The sequence below is a fragment of the Anser cygnoides genome, chromosome Z, assembly GCF_040182565.1.
Source record: "Anser cygnoides isolate HZ-2024a breed goose chromosome Z, Taihu_goose_T2T_genome, whole genome shotgun sequence".
Classification (NCBI taxonomy): domain Eukaryota; kingdom Metazoa; phylum Chordata; class Aves; order Anseriformes; family Anatidae; genus Anser; species Anser cygnoides.
The window spans coordinates 55,052,180-55,076,647 of NC_089912.1; the positions used below are offsets into that span (position 1 = coordinate 55,052,180).

Here is a 24,468-nt window from a genome sequence, read left to right on the forward strand (position 1 = left end):
GGGGGAATGACTTTAAACTAAAAGAGGGTAGGTTTAGATTAGACATAAGGAGGAAATTCTTCCCTCAGAGGGTGGTGAGGCACTGGCACAAGTTGCCCAGAGAAGCTGCGGATGCCCCATCCCTGGAGGTGTTCAAGGCCAGGCTGGATGGGGCTTTGGGCAGCCTGGTCTGGTGGGAAGTGTCCCTGCCCATGGCAGGGGGGTATTGAAACTGGGTGATCCTTAAGGCCCCTTCCAACCCAAACACTATAGGTTTATAGGCAGATTGATAGAATCATATTTCAACATGTCATGACTAAATATTTAGTAATACACATCCATAAAACATTCAGGCCTTCACGTCTGTCATCTTCCATGTTCCTTTCATACTCCATCCAGTTACAAACAACAACTTTCAAGTACATAAGGCTATTTTACTTTAACTGGTGGCACAGGTTCATGCCCTTTAAACACTAAGATTTCCTTGAATTTCACACAAAGCACTGTTAGTACATTTATGTAAATATTAATGAAGTAGTTACAACCAAGAAAATGTGGATTAAACTGATGAGGAAGATAACCTAAAAACAAGATCAGCCTACACTTGGTGTACTAATAGAGTAACTTGAAATATTGTGCCATTAATCATCAGCTACAATTAAATTCATTATACATTCATTAACTACTCCTCTCTTATCTTCCTGAAACAAAGCTCTATATACCAACAAGAGAATACAATACCAAAGCCATTTAAAAGTAGAGGAAATTTGATTAATATAACCAAATCAACATACGACAGTTAACTGCAGAAATCAGTCAGTGTATGTCAGATTTAAACAGTGATATATTAAAAGCTGCAAAAATTCTAAGGACAATTTATTATCTCTGGAGTTGGAAACACTTAAGTTTGCTACTGGCAGGCAGAATAACTATGTTAGCTTTCCAGAGAAGGAGTGACAGGAAAAAGAGGAGAAGAAAGGAGTAGAGGATAAAAACCCCAGACGAACTACAGTCTTGTTAACAGATGTGAAAAAAGTAGAATTTTTGTTATAAACAAAGGGACCATTATCCTCCCCCTTTTTCTCAGAATTTTTACCTTGTTCTCCCTTTCTTCTGCCCTCCCATCAACTGTGGGGATGGGAACATCACATTCTTGTGGTGATGGCTTCTACACCCATTTGCAGAATAGCTCTTGAGAAGTAAAATTTTTTTCCTATCGACCCCCTCCCCCCCCCCCCCAGTTTTTGGCAGGATCTTCTATCCAGTATTATGCTTGATTCATTTGTGATAATTTATTTTCTGAATGTGGACTGCTCTTGGTATCAGTCAACTGCCTTTGCAGTGCCAGAGTAATTTTTTTCTTGTTTCATCTGACTGAGTGTGCTCCAGCTGCCAGACAGAAGGGAATGTTTTCCAGGAAACCCTATGCATTCCACAACCTGATCAAAACTATACGTTACCGTGGTTTAATAGGTCCTACCAGTCTCAATACAATGCCTTCAAGATAAAGTAAAATACAAGGCTGTCCAGAATATCATTTCCATTCTCAAATGTATAGTCTTAGGATACTTCTAAACACACTCCAGGATCAGTCCTCTGCTAGAAATTCCAACGCCCTGGAAGACTGACATCACTTCATTTCTAGGTTCAGTTCTTCTCATCCTCCCATAATAGTATGTATTGATTTAAAGGAGCTTTTTACTCTCCACTTAAAAAGAACGTAAAATAGACAAAAAGAAGGGTGCGGGGAGAGAAAAACAGAACAGGGTACAAACCAGCTTGGAATTCTTTCATCTACTATCTTCTGCTAGTTTAAAAGTACTCCCATGATTTGTAGACATTGCATGTTAGACAATACTCACGGTTCACAGTCTGTCTGCTCCTCTTGCTTACGCTTTCGTTCTGTCACCTCTCTCTCATGTTGGCCTCTCATAATGTTTCTTCTATGAGCTGTCTGCAAGCTTCTTCCTCCTTTTTTCTTCTGCTTTTATTTGGGATTTTAGGATTGGAAAGAGAAAAGGAATCTTTAGGTTAATGTAAAGCAAGATGATTAAATCCTTGTCTCAGTAGACAGGTGAACCTACCTACACTGTATGTCTTTGAAGCAACTCTGGTTCTTGGAACAACCTGACAACAGTTGGCTTTCCCTGCAACTAAATACAAGACTTCCATATGCTGATAAACTCTGATTTTTTTTTTTTTAGTCCTTTTCCCCATTCTTCCTTTTCCAACTGGAAGAAAATATTCTGACCACCACAAAAATGAAGAAATTGCAAATGACTGGGAAGGCCTTAAGTCTTTCAACAGCTTATTTCAAGCCAGATGTTCTCTTAGAAGCATTCAAGCAAAAAAAAAACAACCAAACAAACAAAAAAAACAATCAAAATAAAACAAATACAACAGCAATAACAACAAAAAAGCCACTGAAAAAAATTCTGAAAGAACCATTTGACAGAATAATATTCTGCAACTTGAATTCTGCATCTCTGTATTAGCCAACCACAAGGTTCCAACATTTATTAAGATCTGGCATTAACTTCAATCAATGCCCTATCCCTGGAGGTGTTCAAGGCCAGGCTGGATGGGGCCTTGGCCAACCTGATCTATTGGGTGGTATCCCTGCCTATGGCAGGGGGGTTGGATTTAGATGAACTCTAAGGTCCCTTTCAACCCGGAAAAAAAAAAAAGTATCTTGAAGTATCTTCAGTGATACTACTTTCCTTTATAATAAATAGATCAGTAAAGCAAAATTATACCTTGTCACCCTCTTGCTCTTCTCCCTCATCTTCAGAATCAGAAGTTGATGCAAAAACCCCTTTTGCAGAGTTCTTCCTTTTTGGTTCAGCCTCTTTTTTTCCTTCCTTTTTCTCAAATTCCTTCTTTGGTTTCTCCTCTTCCTTCTGACTTTCTTCATCCTTCTTCCCTTGTTTTTTAGACTTTTCTTCTGGTCCTTTTTTCTTTGCTTTCTCTTCCTCAATAACACTGAAACATGAACAGTACTTAGGCATCATATCCATTAGTAACAGTGAACTTAAAGCAAGTACATTCTCTCAATTCAGGAAGGTTTTTTTTAAATAAAACAGAATATTAAAAATTATGAAATTAATCAACTCTCAGTTCATCTAATGACTATGGTCAAAAAATGTGAGTTTTTTCCTAGAATTCTTGTCCATTACCTATGCCAAAAAAAGAATGTTAATATTGAATGCAAATAATAATAAATGAAAATATTAATTATTAATAGTATAGAGGCCCTAATGAAGCAAACATATTGTGCATGCATAGATGCAAACTGAAGAAGTTAATGCTCAGAAGTTCTCCACATACATATGTATCTGCAGGACCAAGGACTATTCCAGAGTGCAAACACTGAAGTAATTTTTATAAATTATAATTATTTAAGGTGTACATATACTGAAACTGTGCATTTGCTAACCTACAGAAAACTATGCTAATGCTGAACTTTCTTTCAGTTATGAGAAAAACTAGAGGTTTGGCACAAGGACAATGGAGGATATGTATGAAATTTAAGTTGCTGACAGTGTTGGAATTCAGTCGTACCATCACAAGAGAATTTTGAAACAAAACGTAACAAATCGACATTTTCCTTTTGTATGATCTGGCTTTCCTCTTATCAAGTATCTTTTCACACAGCATGCAGTTACATAAGGATTTTTGCACAGACTTTACTAATCAGGAAGATCTTCTGTCTTGACTTATACAATTTTATACCTTGAGTTATGTAATAGTATTCATATATTACAATACTACATAATAGTAACTCAAGAGTTAATATAGAACCATAAATAACATCGAAACAAACAGTAACTCATATTGACCACTAGAGGGGAAAAAACCGATCAGGAACTAAATACGAAGTCTTCACATACAGGACGATGTTAACAATGAAGAAGTTTTATATTAGAATAAACAAATAAACAACTCACGGGTCACTCTCGGAAATACAAGGTGTTTTCACCAACTTGGGTCTCCCTCTTGGTTTTGGAACCTTTACTTCAGAAGCTAGTTTTTATACAGAAATAACAGGTTAGTCCACAGCTACCATCTAATTCCTTGTCTCTGAGGAAAGATTCTTACTCAAGAGAAGCTACACTTAAACCAAAATAACTGTTTTTATACGAAATTCAAGTGTTAAGTGAGTACCAGCCTTTAATCAAGATCTCTTTGAAAAATTAGTGCTATTTCATACTTTGGTTGTTTGCTAACCACAGTCTCAAACTACCAATTCTCTCATATTTTCTGTGCTCTGTGCAATTACAATTTGTTTCAAATGTTGCATAACTGATATAAACAAGCCTGAAATCAGAGAACCTGAAACAAGTGTAAAGAAGTCACTTAGTGTCCGCATTTACATGGAGCCTGTTTAGTGCCAGTCGTTTTCAGTACACCATGGAGCTTCCTTAACTTGGTAGCAAACCACTTACGTTCTACCATCACACCACAAGGTATACAGAAAAACCTGGCATTTCCTCAGGTTTGCCATATTGTTGCAAGACAGTATATCTGACAGTATATCTGCTTTCTTGGCACTTAAACCCATCAAACTCTGTCAAACAAAAATACTCAGTGCACTGCATTTACAGCTTTAAACTTGCAGGATGTGCTTGTCTCACCACATGTTCACTGTGGTATCAGGAGACATAATACTCAGTGTTTAAATTTCTGTTGGTGTTAGTGTAGAGCACTGTTAAGCAAGAGATGCATGCATCATATTGACACTAGAAAATGATGCATAGTACATCTTACAATAAGGTATTTTACATAGCTGGCAGAAGCATCTCTTACAGATCCTTTCCTGCTCTTACAGACAGTAGTTAGTGGAAACAAAATACATTTTAAAGACGAAAGCACATACAAATATTACAAATGTACATTTAGTAAATATAATGAAATTGTGGGGGAGACTGTAGATTTAATTTCCTTGCAGCTTCCAAGGCAAAAGCAACTAAGTCTAGTTAACTGTGGTTGCACTTTCTCTAACTTATTTTCATATTGTCAGCAGATACAGATGAGTATAAAGTATTACCTGTTTCCCAGACTGTATGGTCATACAATGTACTTCACTGCTCCAAGAACTGTTTTCTACTGAAGTAGTTAATAACCAATTCAAGAATATCTGCAAGCTTAACACGATTCCAACAGATTGGATCATTGCTACCTTCAAAAAAACCAAGCACTACCGGATTTTCAGCAAGTGGCTCAGATTATATATTTTTAAATAAAGTAGTTGTATTTTCACTTCACTTGTCTGTCAATCTACACAGATTGTTTTATTGTTTTAAATATTTTTAAATGAGTCTCTCCTACTCTTTACTTGCTTTTATTGTTCTCTGAGCTCCACCTACAGGCACGATCTCCCCACAGCTCTCTTACTCATGCTTTAAGGATGTTCTAACAACAATTTAACTATTCAATGGTATTCTGTATGTTTTTAAACCTTTGCAGAGCAACAGTGCACACAGAAATCTTACTGCATAGTCTGTAGTTTAGCAGTGATCTATGAAGAATGCTTTTCTGAAGGGGACACTTGTACCCCCCAAAACAATGAGACTTATTCAGAGGACAAAGCATTAATGCTAACAATTCAAATCCATTTATGTCCTAAATCCTTCAGTTTGAGATGCAAGGTGTTTTCTCATTACAATCTATTATCAAGGACTATCCTTAGCATAAGAATACTTTGCAGTAGTTTAGGTGGAAAGAGACAGTAAAACCTCTCTAATTATATAAAGGTATTTCTGTGGCAGAGAAAAAATAAAATCCTTTATTTAAGGTTACCTGCTGGTCTTCCTCTTTTGGGGCTTACTTTTGGAGACACTGTCACAGGAGCTGCTGCAACTGATGCTGTTGCCACTACTGCTGCTTCCTCAGCTTCAGCTTGTTTTTCAGCCTAATTTAAGAAATGCATTATCCAAGTGAAAAACAGGGCACCAACTTCTCAACTGCTTCTCCAAACAAAAGTTTTAAATGTTAGCATTAGTATACTATTATATATTATTAATATACCCTATTATTGTATTGCTTCTACATATGAAAAAATCAAATTTAGTAACAGTATATCTTAAAAATATATCACTTGCTTTATGTGCTCCATACCATGACTACCTCATACAGTAATGTTTCAAATCACTTCAACTATTCATCATTCATCTTCAGAAAAATAAAGCTATCTTGGTACAAGGAAGTAAAAGAATGATTTACAAGAAACCTTAATATCACCGTAACAGCATGTCAAAACCAAGTTTTAAACAGAGAAGTTCATTTTTTGCCCATATACAAATATTCTTAGATGCCATCATCTTCCCTAGCAGTATCACAGCCTCTGGCCAGTAGATGGAGCTACTCAGAAAAACACCTGCTCTGTAGCTAATTATCCACAATGGAAAAATTGTATGAGCTGCACTAACCAGACATAATAAACTTAATCCATACAGTCATCTTAGAGGGGTTGGGTTGTAAAGAGAGAATTTATGAAAAAGAAATATGATGTGCATCTCCCCACAGAAACATTCCATAAAAGCAGATAAAAAGAACATAGAAAAATTCCAGCTGGAGAAAACATTCACAGAATTTGGTGTAGTGGATACAGGCGCATCAGCTTGCAGCAACAGAGAAGTTAGTGACAAACATATTTATCTTCATATTTTCTTTAGAAACCAGTGATAACAAGCTATTTTGAAAGAATGAGACAAACTTAAATCAAGGCTGATGTAGAGGTACATCCCACATGTTTAAGTAAGACTGTTTAAGTAAGACAGAAAAACAACTGATAAATTTTATTTTTTTAAACAATTCCAAGATGAGAAAACACCATGTTTCTTTTGAAGGCATGTAAGGAATGCATTCAAAGCCATGTAACTGCATAGGCAACACTTTTCTGGTCTGCAAACATGCACCACATCCCTTGGAATAACTATTCAAGCTCAGGAGCAATACATCCCAAAAAAGAGGACGTCAGGCAAAAATGCCAGGAGGCCTTCATGGGTGAACGAGGAGCTCCTGGCCAAACTCAAGCAGAAAAAGGAGGCCTATGGAGGGTGGAAGCAAGGACAGATGACCTAAGAGAAATGTAGAGATGCTGTCTGAGCAGTCAGGGACCAAGTTAGGAAAGCTAAAGCCCAAATGGAATTGTTTCTGCCCAGGTACAAGAAGGGCTTTTGTAAGTAGTCAGTGACAAAAGGAAGACTAGGGAAAACAAAGCCCCTTTGCTGAAGGAAACAGAAGGCCTTGTTACTCAGGACAATGGAAAGGCCCAGGTGTCCAAGATCACAGTCTTTCCCAGCTGGACTGGTCTTCAGGAATCCCAGATTCCAGAGGACAGGCTGAAAGACTGGAGCAAGGAAGATGTACCTCTGGTGGAAGAGGACCAGGTCAGGGAATACTTCAGCAAACTGGACATTCACCAGTCCACGGTGAATCCTGATGGGATACACCCATGAGCCCTGATGGAGCTGGCAGATGTGATTGGGAGGCCGCTCTACAGTCTTTGCTTGGTCATGGCAACTAGACGTGCCTGAAGCCTGGAGGAAAGCAAACATCAGTCCTGTCTACAAAAAGGGCAAGCAGCAGGACCAAGAAAACCTCTGCTCCTTCCTTGGGAAGGTGATGGAATAGCTAATCCTGGAAACCATTTCCAGACACGTGAAGGAAAAAATCATCAGTAGTAGTCAGGATTCACCAAAAGGAGGTCATGCCTGACCAAACTGGTTACGCTTCTATAATGAAATCACCAGCCTGAAGGACGGGGGTGACAGAGGCCAGCGGATACTGTCCTCCTAGACTTCAGTAAGGCCTCTTACACTGTCCTGTGTGAGAGAAGCTGCTGAAGAATGAAAAGCGGTATGTTGAAGGATTAGCAGACAGTGAGGTGGATCGAAAACCAGCTGAACAGCTGGACCCAGAAGGTAGTGGTCAGTGGTACAAAGTCCAGTTGTAGGCCTGTAATGAGCAGACTGCCCCAGGGGTCAGTACTGTGTCCAGTTTTGTTTAACATATTCATTAACAAACTGAATGATGGGGTAGAGTGCATCCTCTGTAAGTTCACATATGAGACCAAACTGTGGGGAGGCTGAATTAACCAGGCATCCAGAGGGACCTGGACAGGCTGGAGAGGTGGGCTGACAACAAACCTCATGAAGTTGAGCGATGAGAAGTGTAGAGTCCTGCACCTGGGTAGGAACAACCATGCTGCAGGCCAGCCAGACGGAAAGCAGCTGTGTAGAGAAGGACCCGGGAGCCCAGGTAGACACCAGGCTGAACACGAGTCAGATGCGTGCCCTCGCTACTGAGAAGGCTAACGGTATTCTGGGCTGCGTTAGGTGAAGTATCGCCAGCAGGTCGAGAGAGGAGATCCTTCAGCTCTACTCTGCATTGGTGAAGCTGCACCTGGAGTACTGTGTCCAGTTCTGGGCTCCCCAGTAGCAGAGAGACATGGACGTACTGAAAAGAGTCCAATGGAGGGCCACGAAGACGATCGAGGGGCTGGAGCACATCTCCTCTGGGAAAGGAGGCTTGGAGTGGATCTTACCACTGCGTATAAATATCTCAAGGGAGAGTGCAAAGACGACGCAGCCAGGCTCTTTTCAGCAATGTCCAGTGGCAAGACAGGAGGCAACAGGCACAAACTGAAGCACAAAAAGTTCCATCATCAAGAAGCAGTTCTCTGCTGTGGGTGGGGGAGTGGAGATCGTCAAAAGCTACCCGGACACGGTCCTGGGCAGCCTGCTCTAGGAGGCCCTGCTTGAGCAGGGGGTTGGACCAGATGGCCTTCAGATGTCCCTTCCCAGCTCAGCCATTCGGTGCCTCAGCAATGGTCTGCAGTAATGCCAGTTTCTGGTTAAACCACCTACCACAAACAGCATGTGCCAAACAGAAAACTGAAGCTGCTAAGTGTGACAGAAGAAACCATCTGGGGCCTGAAATGTGTTATGACGCTAAGAAAACAACAATGCCAAACAAACCAAAAGACACCACAGCCATAAGATTTGAGTGCATTATGAAAAAGCACAGAATGAGGTCACTGTTTTAATGTCACCTGAAAGGCTTCTCTCCCATTTAGAAGCTGATATCAAATATATGCACACTCACGGATATACTGTTAATTCCTTGCTGCTTCAGACTTGCCTTCATTGAATATTATTTTAGATTTATTTTTAAGATTTTTTAATAAAGTATTCTTTCCATTATGTTTTTTTTAATTGTTTTTGTAAGAATATATAAATGGGTATCTTTCTTTTTCATGAAGCAAATGATACTTAGTATGCTACCTACCTATGGCAAACACACTAAGGTCCACAAGTACACCTCTGCACTCATCGTTGCTGTCAGCACTAACATATCATGTTAAAAATCAGGAAATAGTTTCAAATTAAAATTAAACTTTCCCCCACTTTTTTTTTTCTATTTGGACCACTGCTGTGATCTAGCTTGCTGTGTGACCACATGAACACTGATGCTGGAGTACCCTAAGCTAGCAGCTGGAACTGCTGCTTTCATAAGAACACAAGTTTTTCCCAGTTAGAAGAGAGCACAAAATCACAACCTCACGAAAATGGGCAGTAGTTCAGGTGTTGGTTCAATGTGAAGATGATGTTAAACATTTTTTTCAGAGCTTCAAGACAAATTATTTTATGTTAGTTTTTCTTATTTACACTGGACTATTTGAGAAGATAAGGGACTCCCTACTCTACCCTGAGTTCAAACAAAATTATGGCTTTTAAAACATTCCCTGAGAGAACTGCCGTTCCTGCAAGTCTTCCAGCTATTAAGGGATGGAAGAGTGAAAACAAAACAAAAGTCAAGCAACTTATGCATAATCTGTCACAAAAGAAAGTGATACCAGTATTATCCCATCCAAACATAAATAATTAGCCATACTGTTACCTTTCTTTTTCTTCCTCTTCTAGCAACTTTAGGAATAGATGCATCACTTGTTTTCACCACATCCTGTGTAAATTGAAAATGATGCTGAGTTTTAACATGAGAAGGAAATTTTATGAAGTGATAGAAACACACTGTTCCCCTGATTTTTAATTGAACTCAGACAAGCCAGATTAAAGTTCCCTCTCTGCTGAAAGCTTAAATTCCTGTTAATTTCAATGAGAGGTTTTAATCCGCATCAACAGATAGGAAGTTTTACAGCTTAAACTTCAGTCCTCAGACTGTCACACTAGCAGTAACTGTATGTAGCTTCCCAGTACATAAAAACAGATTTTAATTAACTGACATAACATTAAAATGTTCTTTAGCATGCAGGAAAAGATGAGCTTTCACATACTTCTTTACTGTTTCTTTCAGAAGGTACATCATCTTCTTTCGCAGCATCCATCTCCTTTTTGTCTGCTTCCTCTACTGTAGTTAAGCTGCTGTCCCTCTTAAGGGACAACTGCAAACAGAAGCAACAAAGAGTCAATGTATGGAAAAGTACTCAGAAGAAACAAAAGTTAAATGAGCACGTGCTAATAACCATCATGCTGCTTTTCTCTTTTCAGTCTGCCTGTATACACGCTTCTTTTTTTACGTACACATTGAAAGTATAAGGCAGGACCACTTTCAAACATACTGCAGATTGATGTATTCTGGTAACTACGTACTATGATGGAAATTCAAGTCCATTTTGTGTTTATGATAATGTAACTACTTTTTCACTGCATCACCTTTACATGAGTATTTCTAAATGTTCATGCCAATATTCAAGATTCAATTGAATCAGCTCAGGCATACAGATGGATTACAGTCACAGACGTTTATCAAAGACTATCACTCTATTAAACAAAGACTTCATGTAGTAAACAGACCACAAACAAGTTGTTTAATCACGTGAGACAGTAATTAGTGATAAATGGTGTCACCTAACCTGTGCATTTTTCTTTTTTTATACCTTAAAAATACTAATTTTCATTTTACACAAACAGTTAGATTTGAACATCAAGTTTGTAATAAATTACTTGGAAATAATCAACATTTTTCTTGTGGCTTAGGTATGCGCATTTTTCTTTTTCTTCTTTAAAACTTCATTTCGTCTTCTCAACTTTAATGCTATTGCTTTGCCCGACTTGCAAGCACCTACTATGAAATTCCCTTTAATAGTAGCTACATGTCTTAAAATTTCAAAATTGAATGAAGCATCACAGGCAGGGGGCTATCACGTAATATTGATAATCACAGCTGTATTATATCACTGAAGGCTTTGTTTTGTTTTTCTTTGCCTTTTTTTTAGACTGCAACTTAAAGAATAATCACTGTACACTAAAACCACAAGAAGTCAGAGTACAATGGTTAGAAGCAAATTATAACTACATCAGTATCAATAGCGAAGGAGTAAATCTGCTTCAGATGTTGTCTTAAACTGGTAAACTGATTGAGACTCATTACATCCCTTCAAGACATTCCATTCCATTTTGGTGTTCAAAGGGCTATGTATGGTCTTTGTATTTTTCTTTCAGAGAGCTAGGTCAGGACAGCCAGGAAGCACTTTTCAGTGGAAACATGATGACACTGCCATTTCCATTCGCACAAGCTGCTTGCTGCTGACATTGACAGTGAAGCAAACTGATGAACCAGTCCAGTACAAGAAAAAATAAATAAATGAAGTTTTCCCTTTGCAGTAGCAAATGCTGGGAGACAAATACTTTCATCAGCATTGTTCATAAGCAAGAAAGAGGAATAACAGCTGGTTTACTAATTCTATGAGGAAATTACATATCAAAAAGTGTTCCTGAAGAAAAGTTGACAGAACCCAAATCACGCTGACCTTCCAAATGTGCTGGTACTAAATTAAGAACACTCAAAGCAACAACAAGTTGGGAGAAATAACTTAAATACCCCCACAGTCTCCAACTCAACACAACAACTTCTGACACTTTTGTTTTTAAATGGAAGGTCTTTTTCCTCTTGAAAAACAAGCTCAGAGCTCCTAGACAATCCTCCAGGAGGGATATTCACTATGCATTAAGCACACTGGCAATTCTTCAGTTTCAATGCTAAAGGACAGTCACCTATACCTACAGTAAAACTACACTAAAGCTTGACAAAAAATCTACAGGAAATCTAGCATAACTAAGGCAAGTCTATTCAAGAGTTAAACACTTGTTTTAAGGGCACTGATTGTTCTGTAGTGTATTAATTTCCAGAAGTGAGTTAAAAATAAATGAGATGCCATAAACTTATCAATATCACCTGCACCACATTTTTTTGTCATTTTAGGATTCTAGTCTCTTTTAAGAAAAAAGGAGATGACAACAACTCTTCCACACTGTATGGAAAATAGAAGTCACATGAACAAAACAAAACATTCAAGAATAGAGAAAGTTCAAAGCAACGTGCTACACTCTGTTATCATTAAGTAAGCAGTAAGCTAGAAAGATTCCCCTCTTAAAACACAGACTACGTACAGCAGCAGTAAGCTTGAAAAAATAGTGTTTCAGACAGAAACGCATTTTATAACTATGAATACAATATATTTAAGAACATAATTTGTTTCAGAAGATTTCAATGTATGCACACATTGACAAGGCAAAGAAGATAAACCTTGTCAGTATAATTTACCAATTACTCACAAGACACTTCCCTGACCCTGAATTCAATTGATACAACTATCTTTTTATCCATTATGTATTGCCTTTTGTATCTGTTCATATCACAATGTGTGGTGTAATTCAAACTGACTCTAATCTGTTCAGGCAAATACGCTGAAAAACCCTTTCAGCCCCAAAAGAACTTAATGTTTGTTCTCTTAGGCTTTTCAGGGGAAAATATTGTAACTGAATAGACAGTTGTATCAGATGATGATATTAATGAGTCTTCAAAGAGAAGAAGGTAATCTTAAAGTTACATGTTGGCAATCATTTTGAATTTACTGTACCTAAGAAATATTAATACATATATTAAGTCTCATAACAACCAAATGCGAAGTAGTTATGACAGAAAAGTACAGATCAAGTATTTAAATAAAAATTTGACAATACAGGTTTGACTTGAAAGGCTGATAGTTAAACGAAACGCAAATTCTGTCACTTACTTTTGGGGGAGCCTTTCTCCTTTTGGCTCCTGATTTTTCTTCACTTCCCTCAGCAGAATCCTGACTGCTTTCTTGAAGAGTTTCTTTGATAGAAGTGCTAACAGATGGATGGGACTTCAACAGAAAAACATGGCAATTGAAATGAAATGAAAATCACTTTCTGAACTACAGAATAACTACACTGAGAGGTGTTCTGCCACCTGTAAGTTACTGACAAAAACATCATCCTAAGGAATCCTTTATGAGAATCTACAAGAATATCAAAATATATCTATTTCTTTAATTTTCACACTTATCAATTTAAATTGTATTTTCATTATCAAACTTTCAAGTTTTAATGTTATAATGACAATAAAACTACTGCAATGCAAGATTTTTCTCATGAATAGTTAAGAAAAAATGAGGTTTTGGTTAAATATAACTTGCAAGGCTCCTGTCAAGAAATGCTTTTTTAAATGAGCTGTCAATCCTAAGTGAGCAAGAGCCAGCTACCAATTCCTGAAAACACAAGCAGAAAAAAACATAAGGGCTAAAATTGAAAGTCAAAGACATGGTAATAGACAAGGTAAAGTCAGAATTACTCTTTTCTAAATTCCATTACTTTGTGGATAGCATTCTCACTCTTGAATATCAGCTCCTTCGAACAAAGCTGGCAGAACTCCTCTTAGTATTTCCCCTTCTGAGGAAGTGGTTTTGGATTTAAGCCCAAGCCACAAGCTCCCTTCTACCCTCTACCTTCCTCACTAGCAGTTACAAGCAACATCTGTGAAGTATAAATACTGCTTTCAGAACATTCCAGCCAGCTCTGGCAGTTGAGCAGGAACGGCAGCTCTCAGAAGGACTTATCAAAACAAAATATACTCAATAAAGAGAGAGAAAAAAGAAGGGGGGAGTTAATTTCCCTCTACAAATAGGTGACAAGTCTGTCACTTCAATATTATCTTGTCGTCAAAATAAAAGCTTGATTTTGCCAACCTCTCCATGTGACTACCCCCTCTAGCCTTCTGTTCAAAGGCCAGACACAAAATTCCCTCCTCGCACTTAATTTTTAGACTCTGACAACTGAACCATCTTTCCTGCTACTGTCCAGTAATTGTGCTTCATTTAACTCAAAGAATGTTTGTTTTAAGCCAAAAGGCTGTATGTGTATCACAGGTAGACGTCACCTATGTAAACTGCAATGTATTAGTAGGCCGTAACGTATTGCCCTGCTTCAAAACATCATTGGAAAAAGAGGGCCTCACTTACCAGTTTACTTATGTTACATTCCCTCTAAATCTCCACAGCCTACCGCTACTGCCCTCACCTCCAGGCCCGCTCGCTGCCTGCACTGACCTTCTCTCACAGGCTGTCCTGTCCTGTCCAGGGCGCAGGAGCGCTGAGGGGCTGCCCGTAGCCGGCCTCAGCCGGTTCCAGCCGGCTCTGCGCCCAACCCAGAGCATGAGGCGCCTCTGTGGGGACGAGGCGCCGGGAGGGGTGCGACAGCTACGGGCAAGAGAGACACTGTAGGAAAGATCGGGTGCCTGATGAGGGCTGGAGTGATGATGTGGAAGGAGAGCGAGTACCCGATCAATGACATGATGCCTGCGCCAGGCAGGAGGGACACCAGGGAAAAAAAGATGCCAGGGCTGGAGGGATGCTGGGGAAAGAACAGAGGCACAAGAGGTGTCCCCCAAGCCAGGCTCAGAGCCCAGAGGAGCTGCCTGAGCAGGGGCAAGGAGGTACACCTCAGAGGCAACCGCAGCCCACTCAGAGCCACTGAGAAAGAAAGAAGGAGCAGCAAAAGCAAAGTAACTACACCTACATCACCTCACCCCAGGGACTGACTGTAGTGTGTGGCAAGGGGACTTGAGACCAGCAAGGGTGGAGCAGAAGCGTACAGAGGGAAGGCTGAGGCATTTTTCTCTAACCTGTTTGTCTTTGTTTCTCATTGCATAGATCTGTAACAAAAAGCGTGCGTTAATTGGCTAAATTATGCAGAATTACCTGACTTGAGAGTGTTTTGTGGCCTGTGACATACCCTTTTTTGATCTCTAAGCCCCCCTCCCTCCCATTTTGCCAATTTCAACCACTCTGCTATTGTTAATACTAGTTTCCTAAAAACTCCCATAAAACTGCATAGGTAACTATAAACTATAAACTCACATGCTTGCTCTCCTCCCTGGATTAAAATGTCTAGAACCCCTATCCTTAGAAAAACATCAGTTGTTAATTGTGACAGCCACAGAGATTTTACCTATCACACAGATGAGCATCCTCCTCTTACTACTTGGAAGGGAGAATCTGTATATACTCATTTCTCCCGCTTATGGAATATGATGCTAAGGCAACATCCTCACAAACAGGAGAGCCATCACCTAGTCAAATATCAGGGAACTAACAACAAAATAAAACAAGGTACCTCTGATGTCTCATCTTTGTGAACTGTACATTACCTGCAAAGTATTGAAAAAAAAATAAAGCTCATTTCAGCACATAAGCTGAAAATAAATAAAACTGAAACAAAAAAATATCACACTACAATTTTCTTATTATAGGATAAAGTGGGATGTTCTTCCATCTTCACTATGGATCTCTTAGGAACAGTGACATAATACTCCATTCTGCAAATTAAACACCATAGATGGTATTTTGTGAAAAACCATGGACGACATATGACTCGTTTACTTGAAAGCATCAAATATTGTCAAAGAATATCCCTTTAAAGTAGGCCCTTACTGCTGGCTTTATTTCAGATCAAGTAACCCTTACTCTGCCCGTTTTACATTCAGATTTCTTTTACAGAATACAGCTATTTGAAGGTGTTCTCCTTCTGCAACAAGAATTGCCTGCATGTAAAAATATGAGCTCACTGAATCCTATGGGCTTGATTTGCTCCAAGTAAAGTTTGCTTTTAAGAATGGATAACAAAGGGAAAGCTATCAAAACAAAATGCTTTCTAAAACTGAGGTGAAACTTCAGAGGAAAATTTCATAAATCATAGAATATCCTGAGTTGGAATAGTAGGCTCAGTGCAGTGACAACTGCCCTGGGGAGCCTGTCCCAGTGCCCGACCACCCTCTGGGTGCAGAACCTTTCCCTAACACCCAGCCTGACCCTCCCCTGTCCCAGCTCCATGCTGTCCCCTCGGGTCCTGTCGCTGTCCCCAGAGAGCAGAGCTCAGCGCCTGCCCCTCCGCTCCCCTCGTGAGGGAGCTGCAGGCCGCCATGAGGCCTCCCCTCAGCCTGCTCTGGGCTGAGCAAACCAAGGGACCTCAGCCACTTCTCATACATCTTGCCCTTTAGACCCTTCACCATCTTTGGATGCTTTCTAATAATTTTATTTGCTTCTTACACTGTGGTGCCCAATTATACTTACTCAACATGAGGCCACACCAGCGCAGAGCAGAGCAGGACAGTCCCTTCCCTCGACCAGCTAGCAATGCCATGCCTGAAGCACCCCAGGGTACAGTTGGCCCTCCTGGCTGCCAGGGCATGCTGCTGGCTCATGTTCAACTTGTTGTCGACCAGAACCCCCACATCCCCTTCTGTGTGGCTGTTCCCCAACCTCTTGTCACCCCAGACTGTGCGTACAGCCAGGGTTGCCATGTCTCAGGTGCAGAATCTGGCACTTGCTCTTGTTGAATTTCATGCAGTTGGTGATTGCCCAGCCCTCTATTTTGTCAACAACACCTCTCTGCAAAGCCTCTTTACCCTCCAGGGACTAAACGACCCCTCCCAATTTAGTGTCATCTGCCATCTTAACTAGCATACCTTTCAGTCCTAGTTCCAAGTCGTTTATGAAAACGTTAATGACAAGTGGCCCTAAAATGGAGCCCTAGACAACCCCACCAGTGACTGGCCACCAGCCTGATGTAACCCCACTTACAAAACACTTTGAGCCATTATTTACTACATTCATAGGATCATAGAATGGCTTGGGTTGGAAGGGACCTTAAAGATCATCTAGTTCCAACCCCCCTGCCATAGGCAAATATGCCACCGACTAGATGAGGTTTGCCAGGGCCCTGTCCAGCCTGGCCTTGAATTCCTTCATTCATTCTGTAAAATTGAATATATGTAAGCAAATTAGTCACTATGGCCCTGTAATCCATTTACTTTAACAATCAAGACATCCCCAAGAACAGTTTCTTCTTTCAGTATTTTTAAAGGTCACTTACAGGAACAGATTTTAAATACTATTTGCGGAAAGATTGTTTGTTTTTAAACATTTTTTCCTGTTTGTTTTTAAATGTTTTTTCATGTTTATTTTTAAACATGTTTTTTTTTTGTTGTTGTTGTTTTCATAAAAAGTAATAGTGGCAAAAAAACAATCCAGTGGCTCTAGACAGAACCTGACCAGTTCACACAGCCTGTTAAGGAGCTGTTACAGAAGCTGGACTGAAGTGTTTGGATGATACTGAAAAGGTCTAATGGACTTTCCCCATAGCAAAGTTGCTAGACTAAGAAACTAGTCTGTATACATCTGTTGGCAATGTTTTGTCTACCTCCCATGGGAAAAGTATTTCGAAATGCCTGAGATGTTAAGAAGGCAACTCAAAGTACTGCTTAGCTGATATTATTGATCCTCACTATGAAACAAAACACTGGAAGACCTTGCTCTTGTTGGTTGTTTATACCCAGATTTTCAGGTTGTTAGAACTGACTGACAACATAAAACTAAGCTATGGTTCACAACTTCCTCAGCCACCCAGGCAGAACCTCTCTTAAGATGGCACAAAGAAAACAGCAGAAGGTCTAACAACCCATTTTTCAGTAGCAGAAAAAAGAAACAACTGTCTTTTATTAACACAGTGCTTCTCACTGTTATAAGGGGATTAGCATCCGGGGGCAGAAAAAGTGTACATCCAGAGTACAACCTCTTTTCTGCTGACTCTTGCTCAGATTAACTCTTGATCCATCCTTCGAACTAGAGACGCAGTAACTTGGGATATCTTTAGGAGCAGGAATTAACTGGTGCAGAAATGGCAGTCTGGCATGTCATGTAGGAGCAGAAAAAAATACAGACACCAATTGTTTTTTATTATTACTGCAATAATGTCTAGAGGCCCCAGTATGTGATCAGGACCCACTATATGTACCAAAACCAAGAAGCTATAGAATGTTCAGAGAAGACGACAGACAAAAGTGATAAAGACATTTTTTTTTTCTTTTAAGAAGAAGTTTGGGCCTTTTTATAGGTAGAGCTGCTTAGCTGCAGTTTAAGCTTGGGACATTTACCAAGAGGGTAAGAAACAAAGAACTACTGACAAAAGAAAACTCAAGAGAGTCACATGAGTGGCAAAGAGTCACAAAGAGTGGCAAAGAGCAAGAATCACATTATTTCCAGCCACTACAATGAAAATACAGTGTACTACAAAAGCATGCAATGAAATCTTACAAAGGTATTTGTGGAGGAAACCACTTGGGCTTAGATGACAGGAAGAAGTAAAATGACTGAGATTACTGATGACTGAGTAAAAACTGATAAAAAGCACAATTTAAGTACAGCTGTATGGTTCTGAATATGACTTGGTGTGTGCTGTGATGGAGCAACATTGTAAAAAATATGTTCAACTTTCAATAGTGATAGATTTGTGCTCTGAAACTGTCAACATGATTCTTCATGAGCTTACTATAGAAAAATAAAATTTCCATTTACATGAAAGAAATGTCTCTCATGCTACTAAAACTAGAGATAAATTAAAAAAAACAAAACAGTGTAACCTACAATTGAGTGTCATCAATGATTCTTTATCCTAGAGCAGTAAATATTCATTGCCTTTTTTTCCCCCCAACAGTATAGTAACAAGTAGTTGCAGACTCTGCATAACTTACCTGCTGATGAGAGAATTTCACTCTAGGATTATTGTCAATTTCCCACAAGCCTTCATTAAAGCCCTTTCTTTTATTTGGTTTTCCATATTTCTCTTTATTTTCAGAGTATGGGAATATGTCCTTTGGTCCCAAAAATGCCCTTCAGAAGAGAAAGAAAAAGTCACCAGGAAAAAAACTACTCACATTTTAAATATTTTTTTCAAAGGAGAAATAAGCATCAAATATCATTAAGAAACACAACTCAGCATTAGCAGACAACCAATTCTGTTACATAAGCAGCTTTAGTTTTCCCAACTTAACCTTCAACAGCCCATGTTTTCCATTACTACCACCACATATATGGCCCCTCTCCTTCCTAAGGTGCTGAGTGTTCAGGCAAGAAACAGACAATGCTTCTTAACAGATGGCAGAAGACAACCAACTACTATGAACCAGAACAACTAAAAATTTGTTATCCTGTGAGTGAACAGAAAGAACACATGCTTTCTTTAGAAAGCCAGGCTTAAGTGTTAAGAATAAAGAATTCTTACATCCTGACTACATAATACAAGAGAACAACAAAAAACGAAAAAGCAGAAGTGGTTCCAAACTAACAAAGAAAATCTTTTGAAGTTACTAAATTAGAAACAATGTAGTTCAAAGACAAAATTCAAGGAGAATCTTAAGAGTATCAGGCATGAAAAACAACACTGGAAGGCAGCAACTACCCACACCTGAATGTATTTGACTGCCCAGGTCCTTAAGAACACTGTGTAATTCAGCATTAATTCAGCAACTTTTCACTTTATGAAGATAAAATTTCATCACTTTATTTACTGAATTTAATAAAAACTTAAAGCATTTCCTTAAGGTTCTTCCCCAATCCTATTCTTGTGGAAGTAAATATTGCAGCTTACATTTTTTTTTTATTATTTAATTTACCCTCTTAGAAGAGGTCTTCAGATAGGTTGTGCATCTTTTTCACACAGACTGACAACATCCCTGCACAGCACTACCCCTACTGTAATCTGTGTAACTAAACCTATCAGCCTAGCTTTTCATGCATGTCAAAGTCACAGTATCCACACTACTATTTTCTCTACGCCAGACTTAGGAGAATGGGGCAACAAATTCATGAGGACAAATATTCTCATTTAGGCTGAAAAACATCAAAGCCTATACAGTTCCTGCTCTACTCCCAGTACTTTTCAAGTTAGAACTTCAGTGCAGCAATTCATACGCTGCTAAAACAAAGATGCCACTTTGAGTTTCATTCTTATTTTTGCTATCTGTCTAGACGCAGCTGTCTGACGTGAGACTCAGTAATCTGAAAAGTTGCAGGTACTTGCTTTCTGAAGTAATGGCTCATGGAAAGTGATGTAGATACTTCTAATCCCCACTCTCCTATTTTCTTCGTCATCTTTCAAAAGACCTAATTGAGACCTACGCCCTACTACACTGAAAGACAACATGTTATCATCTAGGAAGCTTAAACATCTCCTGCTCCAGCAGTAGAACACTTACCTATGTGCACAAAGCATTACATAAACCACTGAGAGATTAGACTGCGAATTACCCGCCCCTTTTCAAGAGATGGTTATAGACAGTTCAGCCACCATGGGAAACACACATCTGCAAAGCCGCCCTATCAAAAAAAAAATACTGTGGAGAGAGACAAATGGAAACTGGACAGGACAAAAATAGGAAGCATTGCCTCCTTTCTTCCCTATCCCCTGAGCAGAAGTGTTTTTCCAAGGTTTGTATGGCTTTACCATATGTATTGCTCAAGCTTTGAAAAACATCAGGAACTCTCAGCCATGAACAAGAGGTCATGTAGCATACTGGGCTGGTGTATTTAAAACCCCATGCGCCAAAAATGAACGAGAAAACTTAGTGTAGAGACATTACCCTAAGACACAGGTTCTAGAAAATACTTTTCATTGTGGCCTTCTGCAATGATGTCATATACTAGCACAACAGATCCAAATAAAGCTTTCATTAAAATAACATCTACATTTTTACTCTTTTAGAATGCTGCTACATTAAGACAAAGACAGAAATAAAGAAATAGCACCCAAATCCCCAAAGCCTATTGTAAGAAGCAAATACCTGTTTACTGAACACAGATAGTAACACATCATTGTTACTCACAGTTATATGCTGTAAGCAACAGTAAGTATGATTGAAAAGCAGGAGAGTTTCGCTTGTTACCACTCTAAGGAGCACTACATAAATTACATGTTTAAAGAACAAGACAGCTGGGTCACTGCAAAGTACAGGATGCTCCTGTACTTTGCAGGCTGTATGTGAAACTGATGCAGAAGTTTCTCCTATGTTCTATGAATCTCTGAAAGGCAGTAATCCTGAAACTACAGCCTGCAAAACAAAAAACTAGACTGCAGTAAAATTTTACTAAGAGTGTCAATGAGTGAAGAACAGATATTTCAAATTTACCCATGCAAATGAGCAAGAAAAAAAAAAACCAAAGTCAAGCACGAGTTAGGAACTTAACTGAAGTTTAAAATGCACCACAATGCTTAAAATTTGCAAAGGTATTTCTGAACCTTTAGGTAAGGAGTTATTTCTTTCTCCCTTATATTCAATTTGTGTCTGTAAACTTACATACAACTACACAAAACCCAAGTTTAAACCAGAATGACATACATCAAAGGGGAAAAACTAAGTAGTATTATATTTTTAACTGCCAAAATATTCTGGGAAAAAAATAAAAAATAAAGATAACCAAGTGTTCTGTTTAACCTTACCATTAGGAGAAGTGTATCATTAAGTGAAGGGACAACATGCAAACTTTGCAAATTTGAATTGAATTCCACAGTTCTCTTCACCCACAAAAACACACTCATGCTAAAAATAAACCAATAACTGATCCATTGGCAAGATCAACTGAAAGAAGGTTTATAAGCCAAGCACACAAAAAGCTTTCTCACTGGGAAACTCTTTCTCAAAAAAAAAAAAAAAAGTAGTAAAAAGTCATCCCCAAAAGAGTAGAGGATGCTTGCTTTTTAATTCAACAAGCACTGGATATTCTCTTAACATGAGTTATTTTAAAAACATATGCAAAATAACAGATTAAAGAGATGTCAATAAATATTTAATGAGGAAGATAAAACAAAGTCTTCCCACAAAATGCAAGAAACTGAGTACTTTTTATACATAACTTCTATTTGTGACCTGTTTATATGCCAATTGCCATCTTATTAAGAAAAAACAGAGGGAAAAAAATGAATTACTTATTTTTTTAAAATAAATGAGGCAACAAAGTCAGCACTGAATTTGAAGTCTTAGATACACACCCTAGAACAAACTCATACTATAAAGTACCATGAGAATTTTAACAAGACAGAACTACATAAAAAGTAGTATGTCGGCAAGGAAAGTTAGCAGCGGAAATACCCTCAAAAGAAGTTTATGAGTGCAAAATGCTAGCATCGTTGAAAGTACCTAAAGACAGATGTTTTGTAGAATAACAGGTATAGAACAGCACCTTCTAATTTTTCTCTCAAGATCTTACAAAAAAACAAGACCCATGCCCCCAAATATCTCGGAAGGGAGGGGGTGGGGACGACTAATGCAGGATAATTAAACTATTTCTCGATTTTTTCCTATTTCATTGTTCTCAGCAATATTTCACTTTCTTTAAGAACGTATTTTTGAGAATTTTGACTATATACAAAGCTTAATTAGAGTCCGTTACAGAAGAAAGAAAAACTCACCACTCATATCACTTTGGGTAGGATTTGTTTTTCTACTGGCATGGAAAACTTACATGGTATAGTCACAGTCTACCATTTCCATTTCCTTGAATAGCTTAAGCAAGTGTGAAAGTAACATGTCTTGACAAAAGACATTAATTCAGGAGATGACATGCTACTGAACAGCATAGTTTTAAAACACACAATTTGCAGGTAAGTGATTAAGTTCCTATTACAGCATGCTAATGAAATAAAAAAGCACGTCTCTTAAATATGAAGAACTTACGTCTCGTGGGTGCCAAAAAAGAATATAGGCATTTTGTTTGCAGGAGGCTTTACTGCTCCATCAGGAACTTCATCCACCTAAGGAAAACAAAGACCACAACTGAAATCAAGTAACAATAACAGTCTAAAGGGAAACATCTATAACTGATAAAAACATGAAAAAAAATGCTACAGAGAAGTAAAGCAGGTCTCAAAGATACAATGTTAAAAATAAAACCGATTAAACAACAGGATTATCAACAATAGGAAATGAAAACGATTCTTGTGTTACAGCAACATAGGACATTGTTTTTAAAAGGAGGTACATGATGGGCTGCAGGTAGGAGCTCGACTTGATTCCATCCAAAAAACCATCTCTCCTTCACCATAAGCCACAATGCACTTTCTCCCCTTATGCTGAGCTGATAACTTGTCCAAGGCCAGATGTTAAATGTAGTGACTGTTTTCTTAGTACTTGACAATAAAAAAAAAAAAGCAAACGAACAATCCTTGATGCCACCTCTTCGCTAAATAGTGCATAGTTAGTCTTCTAGCTGTGTTTCCACAGCCATTAAATGCCTGAAGGCAGTCACAGAACTTGCCATGGCACTTCCCAGGGAGGAGTGGGAACAGGAGAAAGAAATGACTGGACAACTTATCGCTTGCAGTCAGCTTCTTCTACACGAAAAGCTACAGGGATGCCTGACTTTAATATCAAGGAGTAACGCTGCCATAAGTTCGTATTTTCCTTTGCCAAACGGGAGCAGTTATTTGGGAGCCGTGTTTTTGCACAACCAGGTCCTCGCGCAGCCCCAGCCTTTGTTATGCTACCACGCAGCGGTCTGAAAACAGCAGCGCTGCTGAAAGCCAAGTTATGCAAATGAGGACAGCGAGCCAGGGAGGAGAGGGCTACCGATCTCAGGAGAACGGGCTGGGTTCAAGGAGAGGCGCGAGGCAACGGCAAAGCGGAGCGGGGGTCCTGCGGGGCCACTTGGGAGCCGCTTCCCCGGGTGGGCTCGGCACGCTGCAGGTGCTGGGCAGCGGCACGGCGGGAGGGCGAGGAGGAGGAGGAGGAAGGAGCGGGAGCCTTACCCTGGCCGGCCAGTGCGGGTAACCTTTCATCTTGGCGAAGATGAGGTCTCCGGGCTTGAAATCGCGGCTCATGGCTTCTCGACGTGCCCGACACGGACGGGGCCGAGGGGAGGGCTCTGCGCTTCCAAACCCCGCCACCGGGGCGCCGCCAGCCACGCGAGGTGCCGCTGCCGGGGGAAGCGCACACCGGGTCGGGTCGGGTCGGGTCGGGTCGGGTCGGGTCGGGTCGGTCAGCGCGGCACCCCCAGGGCCTCACGGCTCCCACCGCAGGCCCCGCGCCCCCGCCCCGCTCCCAACGGCCGCCCCGCTCCCTCAGTGGCCGCCCCGCGCTCCCCGCCGTCTCCGGCCCGCCCGCGGCACCTCGGCCACTCCGCTCCTCCCCGCGCCCCGCCGACTCCGCCGAGCTGTGTCCCGGCCCGCCGCCCACCTCCGCCTTTAGCCGCCGCCGCCGCGCGCCCTCCTCCCGCCGTGCCGGGCACTACCACGCGGCGGAGGGCGGCGGGGGGGGACCCGCGCGGGCACGGCCGAGGAGAGGCCGCCGGGACCCTCCCGCCCCGCGCCTCCGCGGGACGCGGCGGGGGGACGC

The 24,468-nt window shown here is 40.1% G+C and overlaps 1 protein-coding gene across 9 annotated transcripts in view; it reads right to left on the reverse strand.

The window, feature by feature from the left end:
• PSIP1 (PC4 and SRSF1 interacting protein 1) overlaps positions 1–24,468 on the reverse strand; it is a 36,513-nt gene extending 12,045 nt beyond the window's left edge. For 3 of the 9 annotated variants that reach the window (XM_066987611.1, XM_066987609.1, XM_066987608.1), the window contains exons 1-12: positions 24,310–24,468; positions 23,883–24,049; positions 22,813–22,889; positions 18,835–18,973; positions 14,833–14,958; positions 13,019–13,132; positions 10,277–10,384; positions 9,883–9,945; positions 5,779–5,890; positions 3,927–4,002; positions 2,736–2,961; positions 1,842–1,963 (exon numbers count right to left, since the gene is read on the reverse strand). In XM_066987611.1, the coding sequence (XP_066843712.1) occupies positions 1,842–1,963; positions 2,736–2,961; positions 3,927–4,002; positions 5,779–5,890; positions 9,883–9,945; positions 10,277–10,384; positions 13,019–13,132; positions 14,833–14,958; positions 18,835–18,973; positions 22,813–22,889; positions 23,883–23,954 (1,235 nt within the window). In that variant the 5' untranslated portion in view covers positions 23,955–24,049; positions 24,310–24,468. Of the gene's footprint in view, positions 1–1,841; positions 1,964–2,735; positions 2,962–3,926; positions 4,003–5,778; positions 5,891–9,882; positions 9,946–10,276; positions 10,385–13,018; positions 13,133–14,832; positions 14,959–18,834; positions 18,974–22,812; positions 22,890–23,882; positions 24,050–24,242 lie in introns of all 9 variants that reach the window. The other 6 variants (XM_066987610.1, XM_066987613.1, XM_066987612.1 and 3 more) reach the window with 6 other exon arrangements.